The following is a 12,783-nucleotide window of genomic DNA, read 5'->3' on the forward strand; positions in this document are numbered from 1 at the left end:
TTTTTTGGAGGGGGGGGGGGGTACAGCTTTTACAAATGAGGATTTTATCAGATGTTTTTTAATGAGGAAAATGCAAGGTTGCCACTGAGCTGAATTTCCTTCCGTGGTTAGTACTACAGAAACGAAATTTTTGAGGACAATATCAAGCTTCTTTGGTATTTGCGTGTTCATAAACGTAATGGGAAAAGAAAAACAAGAAGAATCTCCTCACAGAATCCTTAATCAAAGCTATCATTACCACTAAATCAGAACCTAAGAATGAAGGAATTTCTCTATTCAAACTGTAAAAAAGGGACGAAAATATTAGTACTCTATCAGCGCTTCAGTAGAACAATTCTTTCAACCACCTTCCAGCAGACATTCAGGATCGGCAGTTATGAAAGATTTCAGATGCTTCTTTTCGAAAAAGAATATTAATGATCAATTTAAAGCTTTTCGTAACGACTCCATTACTCTGCAATTAAGACTTCTGTTGTACGCAATCTAACGACTAACTTCTTGCTCCGAAAAGTAAGTACTGTATCAGTGGCCAAGATACAGTACTTACTTTTCGGAGCAAGAAGGAGCTTCCAATGAAGGGTGTACTTTGAAGGGTACTCGTTGATACAGAAGAAAGAGATTTTCTGCAAACTCATAAAACTGAAAATACTATTACAAAATAGAAATAATTTACAACAGTAAGAAACTTAGAGGTAAAGCACCTTGTGTTTTTCGTAGATATTATAAGATCGGAAGACTGTTATTTGATCAATATGTTTAGCACTTACATGTTAAACGATAGGATTTTTAAGGCAATTAGGACGTCATTTCAGTGCCACCCTTCGAAATTTTGTGTACAGTCAACTTGAACTTTTATTATCATAAGGGTTTTACAATACCATCTGCTGCACATTTCCCAGAGACCAAGAAGCTAAGTCCATTTGAAATACTGATAACATTCGACGAATATTTGGACCCACAACATTTTGGCCAAAAATAGTCAAAAACCAACCGCCAGAAAAGGAGACAGAAGAAACCAACCCTTGATACATATTGCCAGGGATTATTTGATTTTTATTATGAAAGGAGTGGAATTTCAACTCAGATTTTTGTGCTCAAGGCTGAGTTGCTGTTATGAAGGATTTTGAGATCATTGTAATATGTCAGAAATTTGAGAAAAACAACATCGCTATTACGAAAACTCAAGCTGAATCTCAATGGAAAATTTGAAAAGTACAACGTAAGGAATCGAATAGATTTCGTTATTATCATCTGCAAAAAAAAAAAAAAAAAAAAAAAAAAATCTGACTGTAAAGAAATTTTATAACAACATATAGCTGTAATATATTCTGTATAGTTTTATGTTATTATTTTATTCAAACGCTAATTACTTTTAAATATTTCTACACTTTCCTATTTATATCATTTCACCTTCAAATAATTAAATCAATTGCAATATAAAAATTTTAGATTGCAATCTAATATCTCACCGAAGAAGTTATACTTAAAAATTTTTAAAAATGAAAACATATATAAAAACTTTTTAAAAAATGTGGGAAGAAACATACAAATATATCGCTTCTGTCATTCAATAAACATAATATCTGTTCTTACCTATCATCAAATTATATCTTTACTGGTGATAAAAATTAAAAGTTAACTTAAAATTAATTTCAAATTACAAGCTCTGTTTCTTTTTCATGCCTTTTTAAATATAAACACATATTAATTACTGTTTGAACAAATTTAAAAAATATAAAATATTTATAGAGATTTGCAATCTATATATGTTATTACAAGATACCATTACATTCATTAAGTTTAAAGACAGGCAGACAGTACCATACCTAAGAAATGCAGTTAGTAATTTTGCAATCCTTCAATTATAAGATGTTCGAAATTTATTTTATTTTTGACATTCATGGTAAAAAGTGCCATGTTTTTGCATAACATTATTGATAAATTATCTTTAAATCAGTGATGTTTATTCAGCTACGTATTACCAAATTATTGAAGGCAAATTAATATCTTATGCACCATCGTCAGTTTATCGCAAACAGAACCCATTAAATGCATCAGAAAATTTCCTTTCAAAGTTTAAAACAATTACCACAGATCTCCAAAACGATAATCTTCTTCTCCTTCTTCTTTTTTTAAAGGTGACTTCTAATTTTTAAAATAATTACTTTTATTAGTTGACAACAGAAGGCATTACATTATTTATTTAGTAGTAAATTTTTTCCTAATATTTTATTTTAAACTATAATAATCTGGTTTGAAAACATGCTAATGAACTATAAAAGGCTTTTACTGTAAAAATTAAAATAAATTTCGTGCTGCTTCTGTTACTCAAACACCATTTAATAATTTGTATGTGAAAGGTTTATTTAGTATATTACCTAATTTTAATTTATTCCTAACACTCTTATTGATTCTTTCGCTTTTGCTCAAAATGCAAAAATCATTGTGGGATGTCATTTTCTAGTTATACATGCTGGGAGGCGTTAAGATGCCTTAATAATAACAAATGAATAAAAAACAGAAAGTTATGCAATAAGAGTAGGGTTTATACTTAGGGTATTAAGTTCTGTAAGCAAACTTAGCGAAGTATAGATGATGTGCGGAAAAAAAAAGGAGTGGATGCGGATTTTATGAAGTACTTACAATGGATTTGCCGAGTGCATGTTAATTCTGTTCCTTTCTTCAACTTTCTGTCCGGTATAGCAAGCCCAGTTTTTGCCTAAGATATCATGGCTCCAACCAGGAAGAATTTTATGACAATAACTTGTCACAATGCCATTAGCGTCTTGCTTATACGCAGAGAACGCAAAATATTTGCGATAATTGATAACAACTTCGAAGCCCTGATTGTAGACGATGGTCCAGTAACCCTTGTTGCCGAATTCGTCGATCGCAACATTTGGGAACAGAAGATTCAGTGTCAAAGTATATGTCACAGGACCTAAAAAGAAGTGAAAATTGTTTAATCATACAGCAAAATTACCGAGAAATCTTTCGTGCAGCATATGGTAATGAACTGTTATTAAACGAAAGAAATAAACTACCGTTAACTTCCACTGGTTACAGCCAAAAACATTGCGGAGAAAACAACGCAAGGCGAAAACGTCGTGGTGCAAAACATCGAGGGAGAAAATAAAGCAAAGAGAAAACATCGTCGTTCTAAAACATCGTCGTACAAAATATCGTCATCAAAAATAAAGCGGCTAAAATAATTCGAAGTTTAAAAACATGGACGTCGAAAATATCGTGGTAAAATAAAGTACCTACATCGCATGACGATAAAAATGCACATATGCGTTTTCAGGTTCTAAAAGTTGTAAATGCATATTCGAATAAAGATTTGGAAGCGCAAGAAATGTTAATGACCCTTTAAGAATAAACGGAAACAAAACAAGATATAATTTTCACCAAAACAATATCAGATTAACAAACGTGAAAGAAAGTAATTTAATAATTAACTAAGCAATTTTTATTGAGGTAACCTCATGCAGTTATTCATCCTCCTTTTTCTGAACAATTTTAGGTTATATTTTTCATGAAAATTGCGAGTAAAACTTTATAAAAAATTAATTTATTAATGAACTTTGTAAATTAACTATGTAAATTAAAAATTCTATTAAGTGCTGTAAGTTGCATTAATTTTTTACTCATTTTCAATTTTTAAATGCTTAAGTTTCCTTCTTACTTTTTCAGTAAAAATTTATTAGTTCATTCAAAGATAAGTCAAAATATCCCTCTGTCGTTCTTGCACTCCCAAATCATTACGCGAAAATGCATTTAGAACTTTTAAAACTGAAAAAAGGATGTGTGCGCTATTATCGTCGTTCGATGACTTGTACGTACTTTATTTTTTACCACGATATTTTCGAGAACGATGTTTTTTATATTGTGAAGTTTTTGAACAACTTTATTTTCGATGACGATATTTTATACCACGATATTTTAGAACTACAATGTTTTCTCTTTGCTTTTTTTTTTTCCTCCCTAAATGTTTTGAACCCCAACATTTTCGCCAGCTGTTGTTTTCTCCGCAGCGTTTTCGTCCGCGATGTTTTTGCCGTGATGTTTTCGGCGGATATCCGAAATCTTACAACGCACCAAGACAACCACGCACAGTTCCAGATCATTTGGTCTTCTGTGGAAATGGTCGCCTGAGAAAAGATTACTGTCAGTGATTATCGATTTGCATAATGTGTTTACTCTATTCAAAGTTCTTGGAGTCTTTTAAAGAAAAATACTGAAGAAGAAGTACAGTATATCATATATCAATGCTAATATACTAATAAAGTTACAGATTAATTTCAAAGACAAGTAGTTAATAATGTAACCAGAAAAATTAGTTTGAGGGGGATCTTATTTCTAAATACTGTAAGTAAATAGTATTTTTAAAACTTTAAATTTTACAAAACTTTTATGTTTTTGTACCTTATTTTACAGTTTTTGTACCTTATTTTGCAGTAATCTTAATTTAAGGCTAATCACTTACGTACTTATTTAAGTTAAAACTGCAACCTTAGATACAGCTAACTAACTACTTCGAAATAAACGCGGCATTCAAAATAGTTATGCACTGCCTTTATTTTACCAGAACTTATTGAACTTCAAAAATTACATCGACAGGAAAAAAATTAAACAATTAAATGAATTATTTAAAAAATAAGATTATGAATGAATAATTTAAAATAGCGCTTTCATAATATGAATCAATATATAATATATGATAAATTACACTATTCTGAATTAATAGTTAACTACCGTTTTACATAATAGCTCCGCTGTTATATTAAAAGATAAAAACCTGGGAATTTAACTCATTATTATAATGAAAATATTGTAGTACATAAAATGTTTTAGTTTGTAAGGTATATCCTAATTTTACAACAGTTATTTTTAAGTTTATACGACTTTCCTGTCTCTTCTAGTTTCAGATTACAATTCTTTACCAGAATTAGTTTTTAGAATCGCGTTAAACGCAAATGAGTAGTAGAGAGTATTTAAGTCGAAGTTCCACTGACTTCGAGAGAGAGAATTAGATTTCCTGAATAGCGCGCGTTTGCCTTTTGGCTACGTCTGACTTAGCTGTTACTACGCTCGGCCCTATTACGTACCCTTAATAGTTTCGCTAGCTAATTTAATATTATGGGCCAACTCGTTTAGAAATTATGTTAGCTTCGGCTAAATCTCTTTAGTTAATCATTTGTTAAGTTATTATTTCTTATATTTTTGAATTTAAGCCCAAATGGTGGCTTTGTTGTACGTCCTGAGAAAAAGGGCCATCTGTAAATATTTATTTGGAGCAATAAAGGGTAATTAACCGTTCTTGAGTTTACGTTCTGTTTTTTAACTTAAGCGATTATTTGCTTAGCTGTTCACTAGGTTCCTCAACACTTAGATAAAAGGGAGGAGCCCTATAAGTTCACAATAAAATTAGACATTATGGTGCTTGTCTTAATTATTGTCTTTATCATTGTCTTATTTCACGGTTTCGCTCGTGTTAGATAGCGGTTCTCTTAGAAAATACTTTTGTAAGCATCAATACTGATGTTTATTCATTTTCTGAGAAATACTGGTCAGTTTCAGAAGTAGTCGTCTTCAGGAGCTAGCTGTCGAGAGAAGGTTCACTGTAATTGCGCATATCTATGTTATAACAGCAATAAATATCAATGTTGAAACCTATGTATCCAAATAAACCTAAGTTTCTCTCAAATCAATTTTTAAAGTGAATTCACCAATGCTATAACAGTAATGTCAATTAAACTGCTATAACAGCAGCTGACACTAACTTTTTTGCGATAATCTGTTTTAAGAAAATTACAAAACGCAGAATTTTTCGCATTTCATAAGCAACTGAAACAGTTTAACAGTCCATAAATGTTTAAAAGAAACCCAACAAAAAGCCGTATAATACACAAAATATGTAAATCCAGAAAGGTATACTTTTTATTATATTTGTGAAATATTACCGATAAATTGAATTTCAGAATTAAGTAAAAACACAGTTGCAGCCGAGTGCATTCTGATTGTTATTCCTGTCATTTGGAGCCCATCAATCTTACGCAGCAGTTCCGTTCTGAGAACATATGTGCATGTTTTGACGCGAATTATTGGTAGATTATTTATGTAATCATAAACAAGACTTTCGAATGCTATCTGCCTGAGGTATGGAGAATACATTTGTCTAAAAGGAGAAATTTTTATATGAAGAAAATCTTATAAGGAGAAAACTCTGTTTTATAAGGAGATTAACATTCATACTGCATAAAATTCAATATTTACCCGTTAACACATTATTCTACCATAAAAGAATTAATTTATTATAAATATTTAATGTGGGATATTACCATATAAATACTAACATCAGTTTTATTGATAAAATGCAGAATATAGAAAGAAATGAATCTAGAAATATCATATGATACAAACCTGTAAAGTTTGTACAACCGATCGTGGAATCTCCTTCTCGTTTTCCTTCTTGAAATATCCATTCTCCTCTGATATCTTCGTAAGTACAGTTCGCTGGAGTATCAGAAACAACATAATGAAAGAAAAATAAAAGTATCCAAATAAACCTAAGTTTCACTTTAAAATGCATTTTTAGTTTCTTAAACGAATTCTTTTCAAGTGTGCTTCACTTTGTTGCCAACTCCAGATATCTTTATCAGCGTTTATAAGCTCCGAACGTCTGCAATTTGGTTATCCAGTTATAATCAGATCGTTTGGCATTTATTCGCATATCAGGTCTTTCGGATTCGGCGTAAACAAACTTTCGTTGATAACAGAACCAAGAATAATCTACTTAAACGTATTCAAAGAAAAGTCATGGGATTTTTTTTATATCTGACAGTAAATTTTATCTTGTTTTTATGTCACCGTCTGTAAAATAGCATTTTAATCACCCTCTCACATTCTTCAGTCTGTATGTCTATTTAAAAGAAGGCTGCTTAGTATGAAACTAATTTGTAAAAAAGCAAACTATGCAGCGTTAGAAGACTCGAAAGAAAGAAGGGAGAAAAATTTATATTTCCATACGATCCTAAATAGCCTCATTTATATTCAGATAAAGGCCGAGCTTCGAGATTTTACCATGCATAGCATTTTGCGTTTCAAATAAGTAATCATTCTTACGCTTCTTCTCAATTCATATCTGGGAAAACAGTTATGACGTCACAAAAGAATTAATAATATTCATTGGAACGGCAATGATACTGAAACTGTAAGAGAGTACAGGATTTCCTGGCTACTAATCAAGCGAGAAAAAAAAAAGAAATATTCAAAGAGAGAGCGAACGAAAGGTTAGAAATAGATTGTAATGTGGAGTAAAAATGGCAGTTGAAAGTTAGATTTATGATTCAAATATTAGAATTAAAACATTAAAATTTTGATGTTAGAAATATCTTAGTGGAATCGTTCCAATTTTTGAGCTCTTATGTTACATTACCAGAGTATTTATCTTTCACGTGGAATGGCAATTTAACATTTCCCAGTTGTGCAGATGATGTACTTATTTAATTTATTATCCGTACGTCTTAGGAGCTGCTAGTTCTGACATATATTCTATTTTACATGTAGTCTTTATTTTATCCTTCAAATTAAAGTTATAAAACGATTTTTCTTTTAAGAACTTATTTTTGAATTCGACGAATTTTATTATTTGGACTCGAAATTCGATATGAAACTGAACGAATCCACGCCCCATCTTTTTCACAGCTTAGGTGTTCATTTTAACATTAACTGACTTTTCTAAGTATTCGTGGTCAAAGTAAACCGACAGCAATTGTTTTTCGTGATATCTACAATTCGTACGCATTTGAAAATTTGATTAATTATATGGCATAAGTTAAAATTATGTTAAATATAAGATTTTATTAAAATAAGACAAAAATTAATTTCTGGATCTCGTTAAATATTGTAAAACTATATCAAAATTGTTTCTCTTCATTATATAAAACTTTATTATTATTAGACTAAGTTTATAACATAGGTTCCTTTTCAAATTTAAAATTCAAACGGAAATGTTGTATTTCAAGAAATTAAAGGAGTTCTAATGAAAATGGAGAAATATATGGTATATGGTTGAGAAACAATTCAAAATATTTGTAGGATACGTATGAATTCCTTGCTCTTCATTAACTAAATTAAGGAAAAACTTCATTATTTTAATATATTTAACCAGAGCTGAAAATTTGCACAAAATACTATATTACATTTTATAAATAGTTCGACTTACATCAATAGCGTCTGAGCGAACATTATCAGTCTCTATAACATTTAGGGTTTAAAGTGCGTTCTAGGTCAGCGTTTCTCCGATTTTTCGTGTTCGAAAATATTTTTCATATGATACGAATTTTATAGGTTCAGTAACTATTAACGTCATGATTTTACTTGGTGTAAAATAAGACCCAATCGGACCCGCATGTTTGAATTCAGTAATTTCAAGAGCCTCAGTTAAATGTTTATATTGTTTTAAAAGTAGCTAAACAGTTTTTGAAAAATGATAATAATAATAAAATCTGAAAGCTTTCAGATTTTATATTACGCCCAAACGGGCGTCTTTTTAACATTCTGTGTCTTACCTTTGGTAGAAGTATATTTATGAGTACCCCCCTTTGCGAAAATTAAAGATTTTTGGCGGTACATGGATACCGAGTTTGTGCAATTCTTTGACTTGTTATTTTGGCTTGTGTAGCCGCGATTTTTTGCGCAAAAATCGCCACCATACAAGCCAAAGAATTCCACAAACTCGGTATACATGTACACATCGACCTATTTTCACTTGAAAAAGAAAAACAAAATCGTAGAATTGCACAAACTTGGCATTGCGCACTTCCTTGACTTTATCCATACACACATCGACCTATTTTCAGTTAAAAAAATATGAGAGAATTGCGCAAACTAGGCATTGCGCACTCCCTTGACTTTGTCCGTGTACACATCGAACTATATTCACTTAAAAAGTCAAAGGAGCAACCAACAAAAAATATATAATCTCAATAAACTACATTTTAAATCAAACAATGAAATAACATAAAAAAGGGAATTCATCTTTGCACTACACAAAGGAAATATTCATTTACCTTATTTACGAATTAATACGTCTTTAGTCAAACAAAATTCCTTAACAGCATCTAAAATCTTCCTAAAATTATCTGAACTAGAATCTGTATACTGGCGTCACCACATAAACTCACAAAATAAGAGTCAGAAATATCTTCCCTAGCGCCGTACCGTCTGACCATACTCGTTTCCTTCCTACAAACTTAATAATGGCTACTAAGTTAAACCTTCATTTACACACCAGTCAAGTAATGCTCTTTTCCCCTTTCTTTCCAAATCGTACAGAAACTTCAAATTAATCTTATCACATTCAGCCATTTTACCGTCTAAACCAGAAAACAAGCAATGTACTTCCTAACCAACAAACGTTACAAGCCCTTACAAATTCACCGCAATCATGTAACCGATTACGTCATAATAAAGTTTCCATAACATTCAACTACTCAGGCTACCATAAATAAACCACCACTTCAGAATTTCAGATACACAGTCTCGCGCGCTGGAGATAATTTTTTTCCCCGTACAGTGTTGCCATTCCTCGCTTTGAAATCGTTAGGTTTCTTAATCAAAAACTCATAAATGCTTTATAAAATATGAAATAGATAATAAAACAAATTCCAAATTTAGGCTTCCAGATGCCCAAATTCGGTTGGAGACTTACGTTATTCAAAATTTGATGGCTTTAGGTACCGTTGTTTTATCATAATGCGAGAAACATACATACATTTATGCATATTCTTCATTATTTAATTTCTTGAAATATAATGCAGTGCTCTAATATTTGGTGGCAGCAATTTAAAATCTGTTCGTTTATCAATGCAAAATGCTACTAGCCCATCTGGGCAAATTGTCTCTTTAGGCTTTAAAAAAAAAAAAAAAAAAAAAAAAAAAAGAAGCTTATCAAGTTAAATACCAAGGATTTAGAACTTGTCTTTTAAGCTAAATTAATTGTAATTAATTATTTGTTGGCATAAGTAAACAGTTCTTACTGCTGTTGCTTTGTATATTTTAAATAGGAAAAATATGTTCCCCATGATGTACAAATTAATATTTCTGCAATATATCTCCCATTTTCAGGTGGGAGATGAAAATTGTTTTCTTCTGATTGCAATTAAAAGCTGATTTGAATAGAAGTAAATTTAAATTGGGGAGGAAAAAATAGTAATCTTTATAATGACGTAATAAGCTTGACGTAACAAGGGACGTAACAAGTCCGCCCCCCCCACACACACTTGAGAGAAGAATAACGCAGTAATTTGAAAATTAGAACCTGAGATTTTTCTTTACTCTTACCCCATACACACTCTTCTAGAAATAAGAAAAGTACGTGGTTCGGAAAACTCGTGAAGGAATTGAAATTGAAATGTGGGCATTATTTTAAAACGAAATGAGAATTTTCCAAGATTTTGTACAAAAATAATGGTTCCATTCTCACATGCAGCCAGCACGAGGAATAGAATACGGGTATCACTCCTTATTACTTAGTCAAGATAAGAAGTGTATTATCAAGATTTCTTGATTATTTGGATTATGGCAAAGCACGCGAGGGCTATCATCCTGAGGAAAATTGGCTTCCCGTTGAAATTGCTTTGTATTAACTTTACACGAAGACTACGAAACTTCCATGCAGCTAAACCCGTAAAGCAAGAATTGAAGCCGGGTAGAACTACCAATGATCAGTGATTTTACCACTCGGCTCCAGTGGCCGCAACTGAAATAGCAGATACCTTTCAATGTTATATATTGTAAAGACATTGTATTGCCGATGTACACACCGTTTTGTGTCCTCACGGCCACGTAAAAAAGAGAAAGAATGTACTTTTCACAATGTACGTAAATTATTGAACAGAAACAAAAATTAGTTGCTTCAAGAATGTAGGTTTCAATAAGTTAATTTATATAAAGAAGAAAGTCTGTGTGTTTGGTTGTCCTCTAATAACTCAACACTACTGTACCTATCGTCACCAAACTTTCTACAATTCTTTTCTGGGGCTTGAAAAAGTTCGAAGTCCACTTTTTTCCAAAAAAAAGTAGCTAAAATCAGAGATATTAATTAAAAACTCGGGAAGACGATAATTTTCAACCTCATTTTTCCGAGTGGCAACAGTCTCGCAAGCTGGAGATGAATATATGCTTTATTTTGAACGTTGTTGCCACTGCTCGCTTTCAAATCCTAGAGTTTGTTAATAAAAAATTTCTAGGCTTTACGATGAAATAAAAATAGCATTTCCAAACATTTAATACATTATTCCCGATTCGAAAAATTCGTGGGAAGCCATTTAGACTTCGTACGACTTTAATAAGCCGAGAGATTAATTAAAAACTACGAAAACTTTAATTTTCGAGCTCATTTTTTAGAGTGGCAACAGTCTTGCGCGTTGGAGATAAAAATGCTTTATTTCAAAAAGTGTTTCTAATGCTTGCTTTCAAATCGTAGAGTTTGTTAATCAAAAATTTGTAAGTTTTACAAAATCTATATAAGGAAGAATGTTTGTTTTGTTCGTGTTATAATATTCTGATTAATTATGATAAATTTTTTTGCCACATTTAATCGACTAAAATTGAATATAGGTGAAATATTGGATGGAACTGGAGCTTTTACAACAATTCGCTTAGAAAGACGAAAATCATTAAAAACTGCGTTCCGTTGTTGCTGATATAGTGAGAGAGAATTAGTTTATTTTCCCGTTGAAATTTTTTATGTGGGTTCCATATCGCATCAGACTGAAAAGTGTATGACTTTGAATCGTATTTTTCGCACCGTTATTAGAGAAGGATTACAGCGGTATCGTTGTTAGATGCGTTTCTCTTAATATAACTGCCAACGGGTACTTCCGCTAGTAGTTAAATACAGAAGTTACTTCATTATTAAATTTTTTTAAGTCACATGGCAACAATACAGTATAGTGAGCTTTAGAATTGGTTTCAGTCTGTTATAGGTAAGTTTAACAGGTAAGATTATTCTACGAATCACTTTCAAACAATGCGCAGAATCGCTATAAGGTTAATGCTATTTTCGTTGATTACGAACCTAGCTATTTAATGTAGTGTTTACTCTTGCCTAAATGACATGTGATCGGGAGCTCGTGATAAAGCATGACTAGCCCGCAAGCTGATAAAACAGGGCGTCGATAGATTCACAGCTGATCAGGCCATTCGTCTCTTTAAATCATTTTCTTGCCTGAATTTGGCAGAGCATTACCAAAATGAATCCCGTCTACTTTTTAGCGCTACTAAGCTTGTTAATGCCATACGTCCTTGCAGATACACCTGCAAATTGTACGTACGAAGATATTCGAGGAATATGGACGTTCAGCGAGGGCGAAAGAAGTGGAAATAGCGATATCGATTGCTCCAAATTCGATGGTTTGTTTGTATTTATTCTCTCACTCTTTATAGTTTACTTTTTTAAGGTCTTGAACTGAATATTTCAATCATATTCTACTTATTTTAAAAGTTCAAAATGCCTCTATTTTTGCTCTAAAATATATAGGACATTAATATGAAAAATATAAATGAGTTAATGAAGACAGCAATTTAAACTGAAATAATAACTTATAGGTTAGAAATAGAACTTTTTAGTTTATTTTTTTGTATGTCTTGAACTGAATATTTAAAGTATTATATTCTACTTATTCTAAATATTCAATTATAATATTAAGTGCCTCTATTTTTGCTGTAAATTATGTAGCTGTAATTTGCTGTAAATTATGTAATATAAAACATATA

The 12,783-nt window shown here is 31.5% G+C and overlaps 2 protein-coding genes across 4 annotated transcripts in view; one reads left to right on the forward strand and one right to left on the reverse strand.

Annotated features, from left to right (window-relative positions):
* LOC118181606 (dipeptidyl peptidase 1-like) overlaps nt 1–6,692 on the reverse strand; it is a 43,536-nt gene extending 36,844 nt beyond the window's left edge. The window contains exons 1-2 of the mRNA XM_035350761.2: nt 6,424–6,692; nt 2,644–2,941 (exon numbers count right to left, since the gene is read on the reverse strand). Coding sequence (XP_035206652.1) covers nt 2,644–2,941; nt 6,424–6,592 — 467 coding nt within the window. The 5' untranslated portion in view covers nt 6,593–6,692. The remainder of the gene's footprint in view (nt 1–2,643; nt 2,942–6,423) is intronic.
* A 5,483-nt stretch (nt 6,693–12,175) lies between these two features.
* The window catches only part of LOC118181607 (dipeptidyl peptidase 1-like), a 52,329-nt gene continuing 51,721 nt past the window's right edge, over nt 12,176–12,783 (forward strand). The window contains exon 1 of one of the 3 annotated variants that reach the window (XM_035350765.2): nt 12,176–12,420. In XM_035350765.2, coding sequence (XP_035206656.1) covers nt 12,261–12,420 — 160 coding nt within the window. In that variant the 5' untranslated portion in view covers nt 12,176–12,260. The remainder of the gene's footprint in view (nt 12,421–12,783) is intronic. The other 2 variants (XM_035350763.2, XM_035350762.2) reach the window with 2 other exon arrangements.

The sequence above is a fragment of the Stegodyphus dumicola genome, chromosome 1, assembly GCF_044657685.1.
Source record: "Stegodyphus dumicola isolate Sdum_Otavi_A_Nest chromosome 1, ASM4465768v1".
Lineage (NCBI taxonomy): Eukaryota > Metazoa > Arthropoda > Arachnida > Araneae > Eresidae > Stegodyphus > Stegodyphus dumicola.